The sequence below is a fragment of the Drosophila serrata genome, unplaced genomic scaffold, assembly GCF_035046125.1.
Source record: "Drosophila serrata isolate PLE 108 unplaced genomic scaffold, ASM3504612v1 contig_302, whole genome shotgun sequence".
Taxonomy (NCBI): Eukaryota; Metazoa; Arthropoda; class Insecta; order Diptera; family Drosophilidae; genus Drosophila; species Drosophila serrata.
The window spans coordinates 2,184,525-2,209,742 of NW_028257200.1; the positions used below are offsets into that span (position 1 = coordinate 2,184,525).

The window sequence follows — 25,218 nt, forward strand, 5'->3', positions numbered from 1 at the left end:
AGGGGAATCCGTTAATATATATATAGTAAATGAAGTAAATAAACTTTATCCTTGCTTTTCTTGTTCTTTAAAAATTGAAAGTCACAAGTACTCACCTGTTGTTATTGCCGCCCTTGAGAGTCTGGATGGTGTGATTGCTGGTGGGCGGACTGTTTGGACGGCTCGAATTGAAGTCGCTTCCGCTCTTGCCCAGGCCCGGTATCGCTGTAAAAATATAGAGAAACAACAGCAAGGGTTATAGCCTGGCCATAAAGAACTGCTTTCCCACTCGCAATTCGGCTGGCGCCCACTTAGCACAAAGAGTCAACCTATAAATCAATGCGAAAGGCCAATGCGGACATAAAACTTAATTAATTGCCTCGCGTGAGTTTGATAACAGATCTGAAGGAGTCACGGGTCCGAGATTAATGTATGCAGACAGACGGGCCAAATATTTGGAAAATAAATCATCGGGGCGAGGGTAAAACGTTCTATAAATATGACCAAGATCCCTAAATCACTAAAACAAAGAAATCTGTGTTTGTTAAAAATACGGTCTAAAATTAATCGTATTATTGATGAGTAAGGTACTAATATGGGATTTGTAACTTTCCTTCTCGATTGATTTATTTATCTTTTTGGATCCGTTAATTTAGAGCCACCTCATTAATAACTAGGGATGTATAATCAGATATGACTTAATAACGTATGGAAATTATGATAAACTTACACCGAAATATGGAATATAGTTTAATATTAAAAATGAATATATCTTTATATGAAAATGAAATTAAATGAATATAAATTTATAAACTATGTTGCTACCGAAAAATGGTCTTTAGGATCATCAATGAAGAAGGAGAAGCCTGAATAAAGTATCTAGGATTCTCCAATAACTTTGAGGTATTCATTAGAATCATCAATGAAAAAGGATAACCCTGAATAAAATATATAGCATTCTAAAATACCTCTAAGGCATACTGAAATTTTAACTTCCAACTCGAATTAAGCTCTCTAATTACTTGCTTTTTTCGGTTACCTTATTTATAAATAAAAAATCAACGATTTGGTTACACTCCTATTGTGAGTTTTAACCCCAAACGGTTCCCCAGGGTGCTTTGATGGAGCTCCTCCCCCCAGTGACAAAATCTCGGTCATATTCCCATCCTGGGGAACGCATTTCAAAGGGCTAAGCTTCTATTCTTTTGTACGAGGAGATGGGATACTAAGTGCAGTCGCTGCTCTCGAAATTTGGGGGTTGCTCTGGGTGTACTCTGGGAGCGAAATTTGTTTATCCCCGGTAAACAACAGGGAGGTCGGTCCCTTGGTACCCCTCAGCAGCTCTAAGGGTGGTTGAGGGCTTGAAATATTTTTTAATAAATTTCCCACACTTTTCCGGCAATGCCAGATGATACGGGGGGAGGCGAGGCGGGTGTACTTACAGGGCGTGTGGTTCGGAGTGGGTGGCAGTGGACGCACTTTGTCGGGTGGACAGCGACGCTGGACCATCACGGTGGCGGGAAGGGGAATGGCAGTGCCGCCATTGACCTTTGCATAGGCGGGCGCAATTTGTCTGCAATTGGAAAAATACATCAAGTTATTAAAGCGAATGTTGTATTAATATATGGTGGAGTGCATCCATTTACAAAGAACTGAAAAGTATATTTTTAAATCATATATATATGTATATTTATGGCAGACACCCACGCCACTGCGTCTGCTTCGTGTGCATATTCGCAGCGATTTGTAATAACCATATCTGCAGTTTACTTTTGTTAATAATTTTATGGCTTTAAATTAATAAAACGCCTCTCTTATTGTTGCCGACAAGCCCTGGGAGGAATAAAAAGAAGAGAACAAGCGAATGCAGTAAAAGTTTTTTACGATTTGTGCTTATAAATTTGCATATCGCTGCGATTCTGAGATACCTTTGTGGCAAAGCTATAAAGAGCGTAGTAAGGTAGTTCCAGGGATAATACTTATAGAAGTTTACAAAGAATGTCAATCAACAAAAGGTATTTGATTATATTTAAACTTAATTAAATCTTAGTCAGGTATTTGATTTAAAAAAAGTTTTTAGGATTGCAAACAAGTATTTCCCAGCCAGGGGTTTATATATAAATTATCTAGCAATCCTGAACACTTTCCCTTAGATCTCCATTCAACTTTGCGTAATTAGTCATAAGACTGATTAAGCTAATTAAAAAGGAAATGTAAAAAAAAGACCAACAAATCCTGGACGCACAAACTTTTAATAAGAGCCGCACATAAACTTCTACCAGACAAAGCTTCCAGACACAAATGTATCTTATGGCTGCCGACATACAATTGTTCTTGGCCATTATTATGAAGTCAGGCGGATAAAGGCGGAGAACGAGTAACAATTGCATTAAATGAATAAAAAAGACAATAAAAACAAATATGACAGACAAAATGAAGTTGTTGGGGGTCCTACAACGGCAAATTAAATACGCAGACAAAACTCCTGAGGAGAGATGCTATGCTGACACTCCTCTTCCAGGAAGACATTTTACCTCCCTTTGAGCAGACAAAAAAGCAACAAAAAAGAACTTGATGTTTAAATTACTTTCATATTCCTTTATTTGCATTTATTGTCTCAAAAGTGTACTGTTGAGCTTGGTCTTGAGTGGAGGTTTCTATTACCTTAGAAGGGTTCGATATTCTTAAAGATGTTTAAATGACAAGTCTAAATTATAGCTAGGCTAGATATAGTGTTAAAGATTTAATGTTCCATAGAAATCCAATTAGAAGAGAAGTGGCAGCTCCTAATGAGATACACATGGGACTCCCCATTGAAATTGGTAAACAAGAGTCATTTGTACATTCTCCTTAGATTTAATATCTTTTTCTTTCCATCTGGTTTCAACTACTGTTGAGTCGGAAATGCATTTTGTATCTTTGCATCTCCGCTTTCAGGTGTCGCATGTCAAATACCATGTGCCAGGCGCCTCAGTCATTTCTATATTTGTTTTATATCTTTTTCCCTCCCCTCAGTCCCTGACATTTGCGCAAATTGACTTTGCGTCTTTAGTGCGCATTTTTTGATTTGTATGTAAGTTGGAGATGCCGAGATCTGCACAGATGCAGAACGAGAAGCGAGAAGCGACGCACCAGCTGCCAGATGTCTTTGACCTTTGCCGGCAGACGAGGAGTGCATAATAGCTGCCACTGTGTAGTTGAGTCCTCCAATGCCTCTCGGTGGCATTCACCTGTGCGTCGTGCCCCACTGCTCCTCCTCCTGGTAGAGCAGCCCACGCAGTTTTGGACCAGTCCCTAAACATTTCCGTACGGGAAAAGTTGATGGCCCCCAGTATTTGCATTCTATATGAAGCGGTGAGCCAGGACCGGCTCCAGCTTCATCCGCGACTCCTCGACAGCATTTCGCTGTTGCTTTGTGTACAATGTATCACTTGAGTTGCATTTGTCATGGCAACAGCCTTTAAAAGCCTCTCCCTGCACTCGGAAAACTGACTTGGCTATGAATAGGAGGCCAATTTTTCATTATCAACAGGTTTCAGAAACACTGACCAAGCTGATGTATTTAAGAAACATTATTCTTTGCAATTTGTCAATGAACTTGATATTGATAGTTGATATTTTTATATTATATTAAAAACTGAGAATAGAAAACTAAAGCCCAAATATACATATATTATTTTGGAGACCTCTGTAACTAAACTACATTTTCTTGCAGTGCATTTGAGATGAGTATGAACCTGGACATCTATGTGAAGGCTCTTTTGTGGCTGTGCCTGCCTGTGACCATTTTGGGCATTCGCCAGTTGCCTTTTATGCAACATCTCTCGCTTTTATTATTGCTCACACACATGGGAGTATTGCTTGCAGTTTGTCCGTTTATGGTTAGAAACAACAATCCACCTCGGCCCTTGGCATTTAAGTTACTTACCAATATGAAGAGAGAGAGAGAATTCCTTCAGTTCCTGCTTAAAAAAATATCAAGACGTTAGTTTCCACCAAAGACCCATTGAGTTGAGAGCGCAGTCTGGCAATTTTCAGATCAAATTTAACCCCAAAACCTTTAAAAGCAGCCCAGTCCCCCAATTGTTGTTGATGATGTGCTTGCAGCAGCCACCGAAGAACCGCTATCCGAAAGATACAACCGCATCCAGCAGATACATTGGCTTGCAGAGGCCGAAACCAACATTCTGTACTTTGCGGCCCCTTCAAAGTTGATGTTGAGCCAGCACATCATCGGTTGCCTCGTCTTAGTAGACTTTTATGAATACTTTTCGTTTCACATTTTTCCCTTTTTGAGTGGGTGTTGAATGGTTGGTAATAAGCATAATGTGGCCAAGGAGAGGATAACTTACGGAATGTTGAGTCGAATTGAGATGCTATTCAGAGGCGGTGCCAGCTGCCCTGACTCTACTCGAAAATTAACTTGATATTATTGATTATAAACATTTGAATGGGAGAACCAAGAAATTGTAACTTAAACAGGCCAAGCAACATTTTCAATTAAACAAGGAATAATAAAAGGTAAACAAATCAACATCATGTGTTTATTGGATCAAATTTATAATAAGAAAAGCTTGTAAATCGCATGGGTATCACTTTCATTACACTTAATAGTCATAGAATCTGATATATGATATGAAGTTATACCTGCTTATTTAAAGAATAACTCCACTTAGTGCTCTCTCCAACAACTTCTTCTTTGGATAAAAGTCTTTGGGGACTCATACCCATTCTTCCATTCTTTCATTTTGCCTCATAATCAACACCGGCTTTTGTTCATAACTAAAAGCCATGTCACAATGTCTCCGCTATTAGAAATGTTTGTAATGCGATACGCGGGTGAGAGAACGTGTTCATTCTGAAAAGTCGTGTGTACCACAGCACATCTACATAGTGGCCCAGACCCTGGGGAGTCTCCTGCCTCTTTTGGCCAAAAAGAAAGAGAACTGAAAGCTATTCCAGCATTGTGTTCCTCCTTTTTTTCAAGTGCAGACATAAAGTCACGATTTTCAGTTATTAGACAGAGCGAAACTTCTTGTTCCAGCAGTTGTTGTTTGTGTGGCTTTCGAGACGCATTTTCTCAGCTGCAGATGCTACTGCTGCCACAAGAAACAATTAATAGCGTCTGCTAAGCTACACCCCAGTACCATCGCATCTGTCAGATACATACACACGTGCGCCTGGAACGGCGAACTCAAAGATACTTCCAAGCTAGCTTGCTAATGGCTGTCGTCATCATTGGACTGCCACCTTTTGTTGGCTGGTTGACATCTTTAAATATGCAGCAGGTTGGCCGGGATGTAAACAAGAAGCCGCAGAAGCCGCAAAGTGGGGAGTGGACGGGTAAACAGTGGAGAGAAAAGAAGTGGGGGAAAGACCCCTCTTAGCCAGCTTCCACACTTGGCCAACTCAAGTAGCAACTTCCACCTTTTTTGTGCCCGGGCGTCCAACTCTGTTGGCAGCCTACATAAGTGCAAAAATATATATATGGGGGTGGCAGTGAATAAAAGAAGTCACACTCTTGGTCTTATTTTTTTTAGAGTCCTGCTTTTATAAGTTTCCATCTGCGAATTCCTCACTTTTAAATATTGTAAAGTACAATAAGAACCAAATATTTAAGAAGCTTATAGAGTAAATCGAAAAATAAAAGTTAAATGGAATCTCGAAAGGGTTTAAAAGCAGTGAAAGAGATTTAACATAAGTCTATCCGCTGAATTTTGAAATATATGTAATTAAAGAGTATTAAACTCTATATATAATACTCGTTCATAAATGCAGCTGACAACTTTTTGTGTTTTTAATATTTGCTTTTGATAAGTCTGCCGCGGGGGTTGTTCCTTCAAATAGAATTTTCCAAGGGTTGCATAGAGAGCCTGCTGATAAGTAAGTAGCACACAGGCAAACCCAAATATATTTCTCTGCTTTTCAATTATGCAACTTTTGCCAAATGTTTTATTTATTGACTTTGGAAAGAGAGTGCATTAGATTGAGGGAGGCTCAGTGTCACACCATCAGGCCGGAAAGGTTTTTAGATACGGTGGTTGATTCCCGGCCTGCGTTTCTTTTTGAAGAATATTTTCCAGGGGGTTAGAGAGGATTCCCCCCTGTAGAGTACCTCGTATGCACTTTGATATATTATTGTAATATTTTAGGTTTCCAGGAAATCCAGAGGCAGTTGAACTCAGGCGATCGCTTGATTATGCAATGCTTTTATTTCGGTTCTGAGGGCTCCAGCTGAATTCAGATGCCGCCTGGCTGGCGGCCAAAACTTCAGCATGGTTTTGGTTCATTCTGCACTCTGATCATTCCGGCGAGACACTTGCGTGTCAACTTCTGGATCGCTTTCGGCACCTCCAGAGTTCTGTGAGGAGAAGGGACGAGATCCGGAGAGACTGTTCAGACATTAATTATGAATCTGGAGTGAGCTGGGAAAAATTGGCACTTGCCGGGAAACATCTTGGGAACCACAAAATGTCGTCTCCATTAGTGCCACGAAAAAAAGAGCATTCGTGACTCTCTGCTAGACTCTATAAATATCCCCTTTCTGGCTTGAGAGATTATCGTAAATTTGGTGGAACTTTGTTTTCAGATTTGAGAGTCGGGGATGATTGACTTGATTTATTGTTCTGACATTTGGCTAATTCAAAGGTTTTCCCGTATGCATGATGACACTCATTAGTGGCCAGAAATGTGGCCTGACATCTTCTCGGAAAAGTATACATTTTGATTTAGATATGTGTGGGCTTTTCATGGGCTCTTTACCTTCTGACATCCGGTGAGTTGGGTAGACTGCGACACTTTCGTGAACTTCTTCCGCCATTCGCCGATGAGGATGATGCATTTCCCATTTCGTTTGAAGATGAGTATCGTTAACTAACTTAATTTTGGCATTTAAATGCAACTTTGGCACTGGATTTAGCTCACTTTTCACTTATAGCTTACACTTGGTAATATTATTCACATATTTGTTACGAATTTTCCTTGGCATTTTGGGTATTTTTTTCATTATCAGTTATAAGGGAACTCTTTTTAAGCACAAAGCAAGTAAATTAATTTGAAACATTTTCAACTTTAATGTTGCATACTGTGACACTTCCTTCCGTTTCTTTTAAGTGTAATAACTGCATTTTAGCACCCCAATTAATCGTTAATTTACTAAATGTATTATGTTTACTCTGTGTAATTAGTTTGCAATTAAATGGGGGATGCTGGAATACAAGTATAAATGGACTCAAATCAGAGAAATGTCTGGTGGCAACGCCCCAAAGTCAAATACATTGCAAAAGAGGGGAAAAAGTAATCCATTTTTGGGATGACCAAAGCAAAATATTTGCACTGTACTTTGATCTTAACCCAAAAACACATCCAGGGGTTGCTTTGGCACCCAAACTTAATGCAATTAAGTGAACATATTTGCAACTTCCGTGCAAGAAAAGGGAAACCAGACACAGACCGACATTTGTTTTTGATGTATGACTGCCGATGCGGCTAATCGAGAAGAGTAAAGCCCAAAAATTGGGGGTAGATTGTTCCAAGCTTCAAGATGGAACATAACCCGAAACAATGCTCTTTTTTTCGCTTAGCTTGGGATGATGAAAATCGATAATTTCTATAACAAGAATGGATGGAAATCCTTCCGAAAACAAGCCATAGCTTCTATGGAACAAAAAAATATTGCGTGTAAATAATACGCACGTGTGCGTGACACGTGAGTGGGTGGCTGGGTGTGCTGAGCCCACCCGCAGGATAACCAGAGTCCTGTACTTCTTTTTAGGACTTTTCAAGTGCCTGCTAAATGCTCTCAAAGTGGTCGTATTGCGTAGCACACGAAGGCGAGGGTGCGAAGTTCATGCTTAATCAATTTGTCGTAAAATGTAATGGGCAAAGGGCTGGATTCGATTCGATAAATGTAACGAGGGATTCGACACGTGTACGGGGATTGTCAGTTATATTTTTCCCTTGACTTATGGGTACACATTGTCTGATTTATTGAAAGTTTGCAGCGGTTGCGTAATCACACAGTCACAGCAGCAACAATTGCGACAATCAAAGCACAAAGCCAAGACCCCAGCTTGAAGCTATACCCAAATCCAGAATCAAAATCCCCTCCTCGACTTTATCCCAACCGACCGAACAATTTCCATAAATTTAAGCAAATTGCTGTTTGTTTTTCCGCCCAAACTGAGGCATAGGAAACTATGAAAACCCATAAGGGATAGAGTGAGTGAAGGGATCTCTTGATGGTTTAACTATTATTATTAATTTCTATAACCGATTATTCATGGATAATCTTTCGATTTCATAAACATCACGTACATAACTTGAACCTTAACTTTTTATTTTGACACACTCAAAATGCCGTCGGCCGATGGTTGAGTTGAGAAAACTTTCGAGTGGAAGGACAAGTCGATGTTCTTATCAGAGCATTGCACTTTTCGCACACTGCATAAAAAGTGGCAGAGTCTCGTTTACTCAGGACCTTATCTATGCCGCCGCATAAGAGGCCTGAGGGCGCACTGGGAAAATTATTAAAATCGGTTTTTGAAAATGCATTTTGCCTTGCCAAGAGGCCAAGAGGGAAAAGGAAACGCCAAGGGGGCAGAACTGGAAATTGACGTTTAGTCACGTACAGTGTTGCCCCCAAGTTGGCCAGGGAAATTATTTAATATGCGGCAAAAGAAGTGGTAAAAAGTTGCTAAAAGACACGCACACCTATACAGATAAATGTAAGGACACTGGGAAAAATAAAAGGAAATTAAAGAAAATAAGATAACAATATTAAATATTAGTAAAATACAAAACCAGTGTTAAAAACTTTCAAAGAATAGATTTATCTTTCCATCCGAAATTGTTTAATATTTATTTAATGACATTATTGTTATTATTTTTTCGAGTATAAATTCAATGGGTGTTAAGTGTTAACATCACGAACACCAGTTTCTAGATATCCTAGAGCGAGGGCTACTTTTGGGGATACCCCCCACTTTGGAGTGCAATTTTTGAAAGGAAATTCACACAGAGAATTAATGGCTGCAACTTTTCCATTGTTTGTTACTGATCCCCAGACCAGACTGGACCAGAGACCGGGCCTTTAGCCCATTTGGCCTGGCTTTCTGGCCTGGGACTGTCTGTAGCCATAAATCTGGCAATGCAAACGTTCAATCACTCTAGTGAAACTATGTTCGCCGGGTTTTTAGAAACTTGAACATGGCGCCCCCCAGCACATGCAGTGCTGCATATCAAACCGTACTTCGTCTTTGGCTTTAACAAATAAATTCTGACGAGATTTATGGCGCAAAAGTCCTCTCCCCGAAGCCCCCTCCTTCTTAACTGACATAAAAAAATACTAACATCTAAATATAAACAAAAGGCAGGGGCATTAAATGGTGGGGAAGTGGGAGACAAATTTAAAACGTGCAAATGCACGTGCTGCTCCAAATTTTCGAAACGCTTCACGATGGAGAAATGCAGGGGATTTGGGGTTGCCTTTTGCGCTCCACCGAGCAGTGGGGACCAAAACAAAAATAGACAAGTTTATGGAGCAGAAATCAACTTGAAAGAGTCTTTTAGCTTCCGCTTAAATATACAAAACGAATGAAAAACAAAAGGGAAAAGCTACTGCGAAAAAGCTGAGTGTGGAAGGTCTCTGCAATGGGATACCCTGGAAGATTGTATATGAATGTTTTAAATAAGAAAATTTACAAACAAAGAACAAAAAGAATTAAGTAGATATTTCAATTATAGATGTGCAAAAAAAAAATGTAAAAAGTGTTATCATCGAGTTGTAAATAGAACCATTTATTATATTAGAAAATACTATAAACTTAACTTTCCTAGTTTTATATGTATATAAACAATTTTAAATTATAATTATTTTCCTGGTAGATATTTTAAACTGTCAAGAAAACGTAGCCACCCTTTGTACTGAAACTACTGGGTATCTAAAAGGAAAACCTGAAGACAAAAGCATTTTTTTATATGTCAAAGCAAATCAACAATTTGTCACGGCATTTTGCATTGAATGGAAGCCAGAGGAACGGCCAGAAGGAGGACAAATCTAGACGGAGTTAACAGATTTATGTGTATTTGGCTGCTTTTGGGTAACTCAAAGTGACATTTGTTTTCCGCTTATTTTGACTCTTTCGAAAAAGCTTTTTCAGTCAACCAATTAAATGCACGAAAGGGCCGCCAGAATATGAATGCTCGAGAGGTGTGGCCCATATCTCTGCATGTAAATCAGAAAACTAAGCATTTCATAATCGTTCGAGTGACTTGAAAAGTTTACATTTTCATATTCGTGAGTCGGTGGGGAGTCTTGATATTTCAGTTTCACTGCTTAATTGAAAAAGAACCAAACAAAAGAAATAAATATCAGATTGTTTAAGCAAAATATTTACTGGCAGGTATCAGAAGGTAGGTCAAAGTAACGATGTCTTCCTGAAAATACCAAATTCAGATAATTTATTCATAGGTCAAAGAGAAATACTTGAAGTACTGCCACCATAACCATCACGAAACGACCCCGATCAGCGATCAACCTCACCCTTCTCTATTTCGGAAATAATCATTAACATAATTAAATCATTAGCGTAATGCTGCCATCAACATAATACACATTTCTCCCTCAACTGTCAGCTACCTCGGCTCCTAGCCCCGAGACACTATGCCCCTATCATTAGTTCATGTTTCGAGAGGAGTATCTGGGAGTACCTCGAGGGCTTCCTTGCCTCCGCAATTGATTTTACACGATGTGGCTCCGCTTGTTTGATAATTTGACAGCTCGCTTTTTGATATCTCGAATTTCTGGCGGAGTTATCGATTCCGATTTCAATTCCGAATCTGATTTGGTTTTTGGCTTCTGTGAGGGTTGCTAAACGAGTTCAATGCTCCCCCCTCACGGACTGGTTTTGACAGCGCCTGTTACGCTTGTCAGGTTGTCAGTTTGTCAGATGTCAGGGACACAGAGAGCGCATAGCTTGAAAATTGAAAATCCCGAGACAGGAACATCTTTGGCTCAACTCCGGGATGCCATAATTAGCAGGAATCCCCGTATGTGGCAAGCATCCAAGCATCTTTCCATTGAGGCAAGCATAATCCTTTCGAACCCATCTGCCACTTGAATAAAATTAAATTAAGGAACCAAGCGTATAAGCTTCACGAACCCGATGGTATGCGGTGATTAATTGAAGGCACGCGCCGTTAAGAGACACGAAAAAACCGGCTATATACCAGTCATCAGACAATATCCCTGGACCATCTGCAGCATCTCAGATCCAAACCGATGACAACGGAGATTAGCACCCCTTCTGGACCCCAATTTTGGTTAGCTGCCCTATCTTTTGGGAGCCACTAATTACCGTTGGACTCTTAATTAAAGCAACTCCCATTTTCTTTAAACTATTTTCAAGACTTTCGAGGCAGTCAGACGGAAAGGTGTTAAATTATGAGTGAATAGGCCACAATAGAATGGATTCTAATGCTTAGATTTACATATTGTGCATATGTTCTTTAACATGGAAAACCTTTAATCTCAAAGCTATTTTAAAGACACAATACCATATTTTATTTAACTATCCAATAAGTGGCATGTAAGCCGTGAAAGTTCTTTAAATGTATTGCAACTGGGAAAGAAAATCTGTCCAATTTTTGCTCAAATAAAAAAGGTGATGGTAATAGAGAACATTTAGGAAACTCAAAGGCTTTAATGTTTACTCTTTACTATTTATAAGTTAATAATTTTTATTATAATTATCTTTCAACTCTGTTTTGTATTATTTAACTAATATAAATGCGTTCTCTCTACCAATCTATGGACAAACCAAAAAGTCTGGCCATTTATTTGATTTTGTCTGATTTATTTGGTTTTGTCTGTTATAAGCTTTAGTCTGCCTTAAGCCTTTTAATGTGTTCAGTGGATAATAACGGAATTATCTGATTTAAAGAGAAGTGCCTTAAAGCCATCAAATATGCAAAAGGTTTGTTGAAAATTTTATTAAAAGCATATTTTCATATTAGGTATTTTCCCACAATATTAATCACTATCACTAGCTTTTTGTTTCTGCATATTTAAATCACACCGTTTCGTTAATTAATTATTATCACACACTTTTGGTTTTTATTTCTATTTGTTATTGCCAATTGCACGCGACTTTTATTGCCGGCAAAATCAAAACAAACCATTTTAAAAACTGCACACGAGGCACCGCGATTATCTCGACCGTCAAATCGGATTTTTTTTCAAAGTCAAATGGCGGGAAGAAATTGAAAAATGTGCGATGAAACTGGGCTTTTTTGCATTATTCACGACGACCGATTTTTTGACAACAATAATATGTTTTTATTTGTCTCGCATTTTTGAAAATTCCAACTAGCTTTTCAATTTGTATCTCACTGTACCCATGGTACCAACCACTCGACATGAGTTTTGTTTTCAAACTGAATCTTTCAGCCGGTTTCACCAGACGAGTATGCCCAAACAACCCCTGCAGCAGTGCTCACAGTTTAACTTATTTCAGGCAAAACCAGGCAACTTTATAAGGAAAATGTATTCATTATTAATTTAACTACACTTATTATTATTATAATTATATAAAATAAAGAGGCAATAAGTAATAACGGACATAACATGGTTAATTCACATCTATTGTAGTATTTTAAATAGCTTTAATTTTATTAAGGAAAGTGGTCAATTCAATTTATGTTATATTGTTTTGAATTTAAAAAATATAAAAACATTATGTTACATAGTTATAGAAAATTCTATTATCTTAAACGATTTATTGTATTAATTTATATTAATACCCTTCAGGGTAATACTTTTCAGGGTATTATAATTTATAATATATAACTTGCCAACACTGATTTATGTTTCGAAACGAACCGAACCGAGTCTAAGGCTGGTGAGAAAGAATTTGTTCGATAGAACATGCGTCATGTTGGGTGCAACGTTAAACATGCTCGACAGCGAACAAATCTGTCTGCGTCGCAGAGGATTTGAAGGACTTGGGTTTCCTTTTTGGCAAAGTTACCGTTCTTACTTGTTTTTGAGATTTTTTTTAAATCATGTATAATTAAAACTTGTTGTAACAAAGCTAATAAATAATAGACTTCTTATTAATAACAAGAAAGGAAGCTAACTTCGTCACGCCGAAGTTTATATACCCTTGCAGATAGAACTTCGATGACTTCCTGGATTCCTTCCATACAATATAAAATATATATATTAATGTTAAAAAAAACAATAAAGTAATACCTGCTTTCATTTCATTCACCTATACATATTATATTTGCAGTTTTACATTCACAGATTTGCATTTTTGCTCCACATCTAACGATCGTTTGTATGGCACCCATGTGATATAGTCGTCCGATTTTTATAAAATTTGCAACAAAATTTAAGACTGATATAAAATGCTATATTTCAAATTTAATGAAAATCTGCTGAAAACTGAAAACGTTATAATTTTTAATTGTATTCATTTTTTGATCGTTCGTGATATAGTAGTCCGGTTTTTTTTTACAACTTTACACAAAATTTAGATAAAAATAAAATGATATTTTATGAAAATCTGGTGAAAACTGATTTAAACTTTAATTTTATTAACTTCTTTTATTTCTTATAAAATGGCTATGTATAAAATTTTATGAAAATCAGTTGAAAACTGAAAATGTTATACTTTTTAATTGAATTAAATTCTCGACCGTTCCTATGGGAGCTATATGATATAGTCGTCCGATTTTCATCAAATTTTACACAAAATTGTAGAATAATATGAAATGGCTATTTCTCAAATTTGATCAAATTCTGTTGAAAACTAAAAATGTTATAATTTTTTTTGTAAAAATTTTCCGATCATTCCTATGGCAGCTATATGATATAGTCGTCCGATCCGGCCCGTTCCGACATATATACGAGTGAGAGTATAAAGAAGACTAACTGCAAAGTTTCATTCAGATAGCTTTTAAACTGAGAGACTAGTTTGCGTAGAAACGGACAGACGGACAGACGGACATGGCTAGATCGACTCGGCTGTTGGTCCTGATCAAGAATATATATACTTTATATAGTCGGAGGTGCCTCCTTCACTGCGTTGCAAACTTCTGACTGAAATTATAATACCCTGCAAGGGTATAAAAACCACTAAATAATGTTTATTGTATTTAAAAATAATTCACAAAGGCAAATTGGACTCAGTGTTGTGTCCTCTGAAAATATTTTAAACTAGCACTTCGATGGAGATAAATAAAAGGGGGCAATGCTCGTGTCACAGCTGCTGGGGTCAACTGAACAGCGAACAAGACCAATTAAGCTGGCCTAACTTATTGTTGGCCAACAATCAAATCATCGCAATTTAACAAAGTAAGCAATTATGGCAAATACTCGCAGTTTCATGTCACATAAAAAGTCAATGTGCAGAGGGACATGACAGAAAGTAAAATTGTTTAATCATTGAGCTTAATTTCAATTGGAAAACCAGTTTAGCACTAAGCCGATCAGGCACACTCAACTTGTTCGATCTAGTTTACGTGGTTTACTATTCAAATACCCTAACAAGTGGTGGCATTTATGTACTTGAAGATCTCGAAGGTCAAGTTCATGATTTATTTACTGAATGAGGGTTGCATAGGTTCATGGAGACATTAATAGGCGGAGATTGATTATTTTTAAATACCTGAACAGGGATTTTTACAATTGTAAATAAGGTTAAAACTAAAGAAATTTATTAGAACCTATTACAAAATTGACCAATTTATATTATTGCTTATATTTCAATATATTTTATATATTCAACTATTCGACAGTGTATCTCAACACCGCTTTTTTTTAGAAATCTTTGTTGCTGTAAAGTTTATGGCCAAGTTGGTCTAAGTGGCGAAATATGATTGCATTTACAGGCACATGCGAGGAGCGCCGAAATTGAGATGATTGAAAAGCCAAACGAGTTGCCGATTGAAAGTGCTATGGAAATCAGGTAAGCTTTCGCGAAAAGTGGGCGTGAAAGAAAGTGGATGATGATAGCCATTGAATCTCTGCAATATAGCTTAAAAAAAGAGCCCAGACTTGGACTTGATTTAAAGTAACCTACAGGTAATTTGGTAATAAAGTTGGTTCTGTAAATACATCTAAGGAGAAATGATTGTCACATTTAGACAATATTATATGACTTATTTAGATACTTTTTCTGGATGGTAAAATGTTTACCAACTCCCACAACTTTCCCTCTTTAACCTGTTACAACTTTAATCAGTGGAAAAACATTTCCCTTCCGCAAGAAAACAAAAAACAAAAAAACTAGTACTAGACCCAATAAATCTTTGTTTAGACAAATCCAAAGAGCATAAAAGCCTTTCGCCTGAGCTGGCACATAGAACATATAGCCAGATGTAGCTCCAGACTGACTGCCTCCACTAATGGCATTAAGCTCCTGCCCAAAAAATACACTAAGCATGCATTTTATTGCCTTTTGTCGGTGCTCTGGGAACGCGAGAGCTGCGAGGAGCGGACAGGACGAAGCCGGACACTTTATCATTTCAATGGCAACCCCGGACGCTGGACGCTGCTCTGTTTACTTTTCATTTTATAGAGCCTGTGCCCAGGACATCTCCGCCCACTGGAACCAACCTCCTCACATTGTTCACTTTCCCGTCTCTCCAATTGCTGAACAGTTCGTCTATGCAAATATTTTTATTTGCCTTCTGGTTATTGTTGTCCAGCTAGGAAAAAGCACAAAAAAATAGAGTACAGATATTTTAGTCAAGCAGTCGCTTAAATATCTCATAAATCCTTACTTACTTTTGAGTTGAGTTGAACAATTAAATATGAAGTATTTTAAACTCTAAACATTGGATTTATTCACTGCCTTAAGGTCCATTTTATATATATTTGAAAATTGTAAATTGATTGTTATTTTATATCCTTTCTGCCGTCATGCTTTATATACCTTAAGGCACCTCCTAACTATTAGATATCCCTACTTCCACAAATTATTTCTTCCCTTTAATATTTTGCACATTTTGCAAACTTTCCACCGAGTTAGTTTCTAGAGGAATTTACTACCCCTAGTCATCATCAGCTTCATCAAGTTCTTCAAATAGCTAATGGTTCCCGGGGACTTAATTAATCCAGTATTTAGCATATAATTATGGAGTTCACCTGTTTTGATCTTCCCCCCGTGTTCGTGTCAGCCTTTTTCTCTTCTATCCCGGGAAATGGTCCCCAGGGGATGGACAAACTTCAGGCCCAGCCCACTGCCAATTCAATTTTCCTTTACGACCCAGCAACAGCAGCAACAACAACAACAGGGGGAAAAACTGCTGGAAAAAGTAATCATCGTTGCAATTGTTTCGCATTTTTCACATTGTGGCAGAGGGGAAGATGAATGCCGACTTTGATGATGACTACTTCTACAACTGAGAGAAGATGGGAGTCGTAATGCCTCCTCCAACTTACCATGTGATTCCTGCAGATGACAATTTCTGGCTAACCAATTCCTTTTTTGGTATGACTAATGGCTAACGAGTGAAATCGAAATTTTGGCTTCGATTGAAGCATCACTGAACTTAAAGAGTTGTATGAAAAGAATCCTTAAATGTGACTCTGTAAATGTGACTTTATTTTTATTAAAACACCGGTGGCCGAAGGGGTGTCCTGGACATGAAAGTCTGGACTTTTGAGGGAGGAAGATAATTTTGGTGGACATCGTCCTTTAAAACAAAAGGAAAAATGTCAACATTTACTAAAAAGAAATAAAGAAAAATTGCGGGGTGTGTCGAGGAACAATGGCAAATTTTCCTCTGCGGATAAGTACTCCTCGTGAGTTGTTCGTTTTGAGCAAAAAAAGGGATGAATCTGAATAAACTTTGGGTTGCCATGGGTATTTCTCTTTGCACAGGATATCATTATAATTATAATATATAGAAAAGTACACCTTTTCTATACAGACATAAGGCAACTCGGTAGTTTGTTGCCTTTTTTATTTTCAGTCTAAATGACCACAAAAATGTTGCTAAAATTGTTAAGTAAATATTAAGAAGACCGGAATTATTTTTCTATAAAGAAAAAAAAAGTTCAATTCCAGCTGTGAGTAAATAGAAAAGGAATATAAAAAGTAATTTGTGTTTCTTGTCAAGTCAAAAACATTCACAAAAGAAAAGGAGTTCTAGTAAAATGAAGTTTGGCAAGACCTTTGAGAGTCTTTTGACTTCCGAATGGCAGAAGCAGTATATGAAGTACAATGTAATTGATTAAGCTGTAACTTTTAATTTAATTTTAATTTAACATAAATGCCATCTCCAGGAACTTAAGGCCATGATAATGCGGGCCGTGGACGAGGCCCCCGAGGAAGGTCCTTTAAAAAGAGCCTACTACCAAGAGTTTGAGACTCTCTTCCTAAACACCTGCCACCAGGAGCTAACCAGAGTGAATGACTTCTTCATTTACAAGGAGGCAGAGGCACATCGGAAGTTGGCCACACTGAACTACCAGCTATTACGAACAGCAACGCCAGGATTAGGGACTTCCAGGAACCAACAGCAGGAGGAGACCTCAAAGCCGCCTTCGGCTAACAAATTACGTCTGGCTATGAGAGAGTTTTATCTAAGGTAATAATTTAGAATATAAATTTGCTCAAACTAGTGAGAAAATAATTATATTCATTAGTATATTAAATTCATAAAAAGGATTAATTATACAGAAACTTGTGAATGAATTATAAATAATGTTGTCGGCATTGGATCTTTATTAATTGCTGTTCAATGTACCAGTTTATTCTTCTATAGAATGTGTTCGACATATGTTATGAAGTGTTTTTGCCTTTTCCCCAATTAAGGATCCAAAAGAATCATTTTAGGTGTTGAAATCCAAGATGAAATTTGAAATTATGATGAACATTAGGCATCCACACCCCATTAAATCTTGTAGACTTAATAAAAAAGAGATCATTTATTAATTGAAAATATAAAAATGTATACTCAATAAATTCATGAATTGGCTTTTAATGAAAATTCATTGTTATATGTACAATAAATATTTATACTTGAATATGGTTGATATAGAAACAATGGTAGCAAATAGAACTTTTAGTTTATTTTAAAAACGTATTGCAAATTTTATTAAAGCAAATGAGATAGACTATTAAAATGTTTGTATTATTTTAAGTAAGAGATAACGTATGCTAAAAACTTATTGCTGCTAAGGTCTCCAGTGGTAACTTTTTAAATTATTTAGTAGTTGTCAAGTAGTTAAGTCTTTGTTAAACTTTAAACTTTATTTAATTTCCTTAAACAGCCTGATCATGATGCAAAACTTCCAGACGCTTAACAACACTGGCTTCCGGAAGATCTGCAAAAAGTATGACAAGTACTTAAAGTCCGAGGCAGCTCTCACCTGGTACGAGAGATTTGTTTTGAGAGCAAGCTTCACCATGAGCTCGGAACTGGATCGGATGATAGTCACCGTGGAGGAACTGTACACTCAGTACTTAGCTCAGGGAGATCGTAATAAGACCATGGAGAGTCTACGGGTGCCGCCATTGGGTCAACCAACGCCACCGGAGCACCTCTTTTTCTCGGGTCTATCCATGGGCCTCTTTTTTGTGGGCGCCATCATGTGCCTGATTGTGTGTAGGTGCCATTGAAACATTGAACAGAAACATATTCCCTCATAAAGTAATAAAATTTCGATACCTTTCAGATTTCTGCTTAGATTTGACACCAGAGTTCCGGTTTATCTTCATCAACCTTTTCAGAGGACCCCTTTCGGGAGTGATTTTTGGACTTTACTTGGCAATTAATGTGAATGTTTGGCAAAAGGTTGGAATTAACCATGTCCTGATCTTTGAGCTGGAGCGACGTGATGCCGTTGGCGGAGTAAAGGCTTTGGAAATGGCCTGTTCCTTGGCTTACTTGTGCTCCCTAAGTATTTTGCTGTACTTGCTCCACCAAGAGTTCTACATGAACAACCCGTACTTGATGCCTCTGGTCCCAGTGGTAGTCGCTACTGTGATTATTTTCAATCCTTTTCGCATCCTTTTCTACACGACCAGGATTTGGTTACTACGTGTGACCGGTCGCGTGCTCCTGGCTCCCTTCTTTTTCGTGCAGTTCGTTGACTTTTGGCTTGCGGATCAGTGGTGCTCAGTGGTCATTTGCTTTTCCGATCATTATCGCCTTATAAGGTTCTATGTTCGGTACTTTATGGGCTGGCCCTCGGCCTTTGAATTTGGTTCAGATTACGCAGTGGCTGTCATCCGGTGTCTGCCTCCTTGGTTGCGTTTCTGGCAGAGCCTAAGGCGATATAGAGATAGTAGCTCCAGATCCGGGGATTATCTGATCAATGCATTCAAGTACGCCCTGTCCGTCATAGTGGTTATCTTCTCCACTGTCCAGAAGGAGACGAGTGGTAAGTTTTGAAGATTTATCCTTTGACTAATCATATTATATTATATCTCCTTCAGGAAATTACAGCAGTGTGCTTCAGAATCCTTGGACTTGGGCTTATCTAACCACTGCCTTCATTTCCTCATTTTACTCTTTGGCCTGGGACATGCTAAAGGACTTTGGTTTGTTTAAGGAATGGAGGGGGGAAAACCTATTTCTGCGTGATCATCTTGTTTATCCAAAGGTGCTCTGTGAAACTCTATTGAGCTCTGTTTCTGTGTAATTTAATTAAGTCTTTTATTTTAGGTGTTCTATTATTTTGTGATTGTTGAAAATACGTTGCTGCGTTTCGTTTGGCTTTTAGTGTTTGTATTGGTTTATCACAAGGTCTTGGCTTCACATACTGGCACTACAATAGTTTCTTTTTGCGAAATGACGCGACGCTTTATATGGAACTTTTTGCGCTTGGAGAACGAACATTTGAATAATTGCGGACAATTTAGGGCCACTCGGGATATATTCATAACACGTCTAAATCCCGAAGAGGAGCAGCTATTGGAGTCCATGATGGATGAGTCCGAAAAGGTGGGAAAAGAACGCCTTGATAAGAAGTATTTTTGAATACATTTTGTTCAGTTTGCAATAAAAAAGAGAAGGAGGAAACTCAGTTGTTTGAATTTGTCAAAGGTTTTAAACGCTTTCTCCTTCCCATTTTGGCATCTTCTCCATCAGATACTCTTTCCTGCTCTCATTGCTTCAATTACCAACAATTGACAGTCAATGAAGCGTCAAGCAACCCCAAGTTCAGACAACCAGGACTTTCCTCACCCGTTCCGACTCTCGGCACACAAATTGAATAAAATTAATCTCACATTTACGAAATTAAATCCACAAATGGAATTATAAATTCAACACAGAGGAGCAGACCATGTGGAAAAAACCAAGCCCGCAGGACAACAAAAGTTAAGCCAGACTAGGCACAAGGACATCCCATGATGCTGGAAGCTGAAGCGCTGTCGGCCAAGGGACTTGACAACCTGCCATTGTGGAGTGGCCAGGAGTGGCAGGACGAACGGCTGCATTGGGGCAGACTCGGGCGGAAGGTTAGCCTGATCCTGGGGGAGTGGTCCTGGTCCCTGCTCATGGTCACGCATAAATGCATGCGAATTAGGCAGCCACAGGAACACACGCACGTGAGCGGATTTGTCCCAAGCTCAGCTCCAAACCATTTTGGGGTGGATTCGGGGATCCAACGTGCATGGGAATTTCCTCCCCATTAAAGGACCCTTCCTCGGGGGTTACTTTCTGAGCCAATTCCAGAAGGAAAGCTCGCTTACAAATGCTATAAATACACTTCAGTTGGGGGCAACATATTGCCGGCATGTCTGCCAAAGCAATTTGCAGTTATAAATGGTGTGGGGGACGGGAGGCCTGACGGGATCAGCTGTTGCTGAAAACCTTAAACATATCCAAGACAATTCCGGGAGCAGTGTAGCAATGTCCTTCGGTTTTAATTATGTGCGTCAGTGCAACATGTTGCTCCCTCCAGCAACCCCCAAGAAAATCACAGTCAGAGCTTTAAAAAAACCAAGTACCAGGACCTTGGAAGGATCCCCCCATTCGAAATTCAGTAGCAGCTGTCGCCGTTAAAATGGTTTTGAATTTTGCATTTGAAAATTTCTCGGCAAGGAATTTTAATAGTACACAGAGGGAAACAAGAGGTAGTTTGCTTAATTTAAATGCTTCAGTGAAAGAAAAGATTCTCTCTATCATGCATCTATAAATATTTAAAATATGAATTAGAATTAGTAAATAAATAAAGATCAAAGAAAAACTGGAACTATAGGCTTATGCCTATAGTTGCATTTATACCTTCTTTCTTTTTTTTGCTTCAAGTGTAATCCCTTTTGGGGTTGCTATTTTTGTCACCAGTCCGACTGCCTGGCGGGGAATCCCCTTGGCTGTTTGGGTTCTAGGGCGACAGACCGCAGACATTATAAACAACGCTCTGGAGGTTCGCTACTCGCTCCCCTTGTCGCAAGTGAAAGTTTGGTTTAAACTCAGCCCCCAAAAAAAACATGTTGCCTACCGTACAACTAGGCGCAAGGACGACCATAAAAATCCCGTGCAATTTATTTGTCTGCTCGACCAAAAGTGAACGCAAAACATTTCCGTAACGCATTTAAATTTCATAGTCAGTGAAAGTCATCAACACATTGGGCCAGGGGCGGGGGGAGCCGAGAGTTAAACGACCAAACTGAATGGGGGGCGCCGCACAAAAGCTTCCGTTTCCTGTCTGCAACTCCGAGGATTCCCCGAGGGTTGCAAACACCGAAGGAACAGGAACCCCAAGCCACAGAGTTCCAGCCGACATCGGGTAAATAAAGTTTTCTAATTTTGCCATCTTGCTTTGAATTTTTCAGAGAGTACTTTTCCCCCTCGGCAGCACTGCGGAGATTTTCCTCTCTTTAAACTTGTAGTATGCCAATTTTGTTTGCTTTTTTGGAGTTTTCCTGCCTTTCTTTTTTCCTGATGACATCTGTTGTGCGAGGTGTGAGGCGGAACCCCCCTTGAAGTCAAGCCTGGCCCCAACTGCCTGTAATTTCCGGCAAACAAACCAATAAATCATATTAAACTTGCTCGGAATTTTCGGTAAGCGAAGAAAGAAATGCGTTCCGGATGTCCTATGGCAGTCTATAAGAAATTCAAAGGAAATCCCTGACATTGGATATGCTGCGTTTGGGTGAAATGTTGGGGAGGATTTATGCATCGATTGGAAGTGGACGTAGTATCCTGAATATGAATTGGCAGCACCACCGTTTTAAATAATGATAGAGTCCAGACGCCAGATTGCTTTTTGGGGAAGTCTGCAAGCTAAGATTGAGGGATTGTTGGAAAATGAAATGCGATTTGTTTAGCAAATTTAAATTTTTGTGAAAATATATCCCTATAATTATTAGCCACGCTCAAATTTAATTTACAACTTTGCTTTCACTAATTCATATTTTTTACATTAAAGAAATTACTTAAATAAAGAAATCTTGCTATTAGTTTAGCAAAAGAGTAACTTTTAAACAACATTTTGTTGACTCACAATTCTCATTTCAATCTTAAATTTTCTGAGTGAGTTTAAATAGCACGCTAATAGAAGGTTTTAAATAAAAGATCTGCTAACGCACACTAAACTTAAATTACGTGACTCTAAGAAGGATGCTTAGTATATCATTCCTTCAGATATTTAAATCCATCTAACGATTTCAAGTTCATACCCAAACCCACAGTCTGCTACTTGAGTATAAGAGTAGCCAAGACGCATTTCCCATTTCTAAGTATGGCCACGAAATTCAAAATGAAGAAAATACTGAAAATTTATCGAAAGCTGGAAAACCGATAGGATAATTTTTTCAATGCCATATTTATTCTTTTATATTGTAGTTCAGCAGCAGTTTAATTGTTATTTTATTAGAATTTACTATGTAGAAGAATGTAACCATTTCCTACACCATATTACTATCTCAGACACACACCAGCACTTGAGTTCCACACACATCTTTTTCCACACCTTTTATTAGTATATACAACAGCCCAGTATTAAAAAAACAAAATCCACATTTAATAGCGTGGACACAAACCGGATGCCAGAAAAGATTAATAAAAATTCTCTTTTTGGCTTCAAAAATAAGGGGCAAAATAGTAGTGCACTAAAGGTATTTCTAAAAATGTATATAAAAATCAGAACAAAAGAGATACTTAGATGAAAAATAGCCTTAAAGTTTTTCATAATTAAAAAAGAAGTCACATATTATGAAACAAAATGTAATTATAATATTTCAATTCAAGCGGAAGTGCATAAAATAAGCTGCGACATAAAAAATCCTTGATATTTCTTTGTTATTTTGATTAAGAAGATTGTTTTTGTTAAATGATAATACATATAAGGATTAATCAAACAGTGGTTTTGGTTATCTTAAATTGAATAGGCCAAGCGAGCTTAGGACTGTACTGAAATTTAATATTTTCCATTTCCTAAAATTGTTTCCCCCAAAATTCGACTTCTTAAGCCTTTATCTTTACTGCTCAAAACTTAATAAAATCATTGTCACTCACCTGTTCACCATTTCATTGCCGTTCTCCAGAGACTGGGCCAACTGCTGCTGCTCCTGTTGATTTGTGGTGTTAAGCTGCCCGGTTGCTGGGGTGGGAGTTCTCAAGCTGCCGCCTATGCCAATGCCCAGGACCGAACCGCCAGAAAGGATGGCCGAGGAGGAACTTCCGCCACCAACGCCAATGGACTTGGTTTGCTTGGCCTGCTGCTTGAAGCGGCTAAGAGCGAAGAAGAGGGCTAAGACCGCTTTCAACCGACCGCTGGAAATGTCGCCGGTGGTGATGTTCTCCAAGCCGCCGACCGACTGACTGCGCAGCACATGCAGACACGAGTTGACGTTGTCGAACTGCCCATGAAACGAAACGGAAGAGAGAATAAAATATATATAGACACAGTTTAAATCGCAGCTCAGAGTATAAATAAAATAAATACAAATAAAAACCAATTTAAGCACAACGATGACTCATCGCTAGAGCTCTTTGATCCGCCTAATATAAATGTAAATCCTCGGAGCTGCTTTATCGCCGCACCGACTCCGAGTTGTCGTGACTTTGACATGACTCCCAAATGAGGCTCCCAAACGCCAAACAAATGCGTTTTTTATAGCTAATTTGCCCAGGCGTTCTTAACTGCTTCACGCACCAGAAAAACCCTCCGGAATCAGGATCGACCCCAAACCCAAACGAGACAAGAACAAACAAAAAATATACATTAAGATAAAGTGTTCAGACATCAAACTGTCTGTTCTTTTCATTTGTCAACACCGAAAAACCAGTAAGTGGCAGGTTGCACGACTTTTGAGATACGATACTTCGGCTTAAGTCACTTAACCTATCTTGAAACTGTTGGAAATATTTAAAATTTACAATATTTGTGGGATATTCTAAGAAAAGTCAATATAGCAAGAGTTATTAGGGAATTTTAGAAACCAAGAGACTCAAAAAACATTTTCAGTTGGTCTCAAAAAAAAACTCATTTTCTGACAGCTAACATGATTAACCACTTTTCTGGCGTTTTCACTAGAGAAACATCTGAGATATTGTCAACACGCTTCCGAAAAGCTTGAGAAATTTGTCTTTTGTTTCTGGTCCTGCTTCTCTATTTCATATTTTTACTCCACCCAGCCTCAACCCCGCACGTTGTCATAGCGCTTGTAACAATTTAAACAAAAAATCAAGAAGAATACATTCGTATGGTAAATGGAACAGAGAGAGGCGAATGTCGAAAATCAAAGTTGACAACAGACATGACAGGCAGACAAATGACAAACGTCTGCCGTCCGATGTCTGTGTGCACTCAATTTGCTGCACAGAGTCCAAAAGTCGAAGCGAGTTCCACACTTATCTAAGGTGGAGCTAGAGAATGGTAGAAACTTTAAGCAGCTGCTAAACTTATATGGCAAACTTTATAATAACTTTTGCGACAGACGCCCAATGACTTTGGCAAACAATTGAAAAACTCTAATAAACGATAAGTTCAAGTTCAATGCCGGCAAGTATCTGCTAGATACTTTCTGGCGGCGGCTGTCAACATTTATTTTTGATAAAGCTATCTTTTGGGAGATGCTCCCTTTGCCAGGCTCACTTTTCCCCGAAATTTGTTGCATTATAAATTGGGGCGATAAATTTACATTAATTTTATCTCAGCTTACTTTGCTTCGGGCCAAGATACAAAAGATGCTTATAAATTGCAGCAGTTATCGATTTGAAAAGTTGAGTTTGTTTCTAACAAATGTCACTTGTGGAAACAAATAATTA

The 25,218-nt window shown here is 38.4% G+C and overlaps 2 protein-coding genes across 11 annotated transcripts in view; one reads left to right on the forward strand and one right to left on the reverse strand.

Moving 5' to 3' along the window:
* The window catches only part of sick (sickie), a 142,974-nt gene that overhangs the window by 44,610 nt on the left and 73,146 nt on the right, over positions 1-25,218 (reverse strand). For 7 of the 9 annotated variants that reach the window (XM_086837347.1, XM_086837345.1, XM_086837343.1 and 4 more), the window contains 3 exons: positions 23,464-23,807; positions 1,422-1,552; positions 96-204 (listed from right to left, as the gene is read on the reverse strand). In XM_086837347.1, coding sequence (XP_086693473.1) covers positions 96-204; positions 1,422-1,552; positions 23,464-23,807 — 584 coding nt within the window. Of the gene's footprint in view, positions 1-95; positions 205-1,421; positions 1,553-6,741; positions 8,052-23,463; positions 23,808-25,218 lie in introns of those variants that run through there. The other 2 variants (XM_086837349.1, XM_086837348.1) reach the window with 1 other exon arrangement.
* Positions 17,064-21,398, forward strand: LOC110181342 (solute carrier family 53 member 1). 2 transcript variants are annotated; one of them, XM_086837357.1, is made up of 6 exons: positions 17,064-17,215; positions 17,276-17,580; positions 18,266-18,600; positions 18,647-19,378; positions 19,434-19,600; positions 19,663-21,398. In XM_086837357.1, exons 1-6 carry the CDS (start codon positions 17,147-17,149, stop codon positions 19,975-19,977), a joined length of 1,923 nt encoding a protein of 640 aa, XP_086693483.1. In that variant the 5' UTR covers positions 17,064-17,146; the 3' UTR covers positions 19,978-21,398. The 2 variants fall into 2 exon arrangements, with proteins under 2 accessions (XP_086693483.1, XP_020804720.2); XM_020949061.2 differs by having other exon boundaries at positions 18,671-19,378.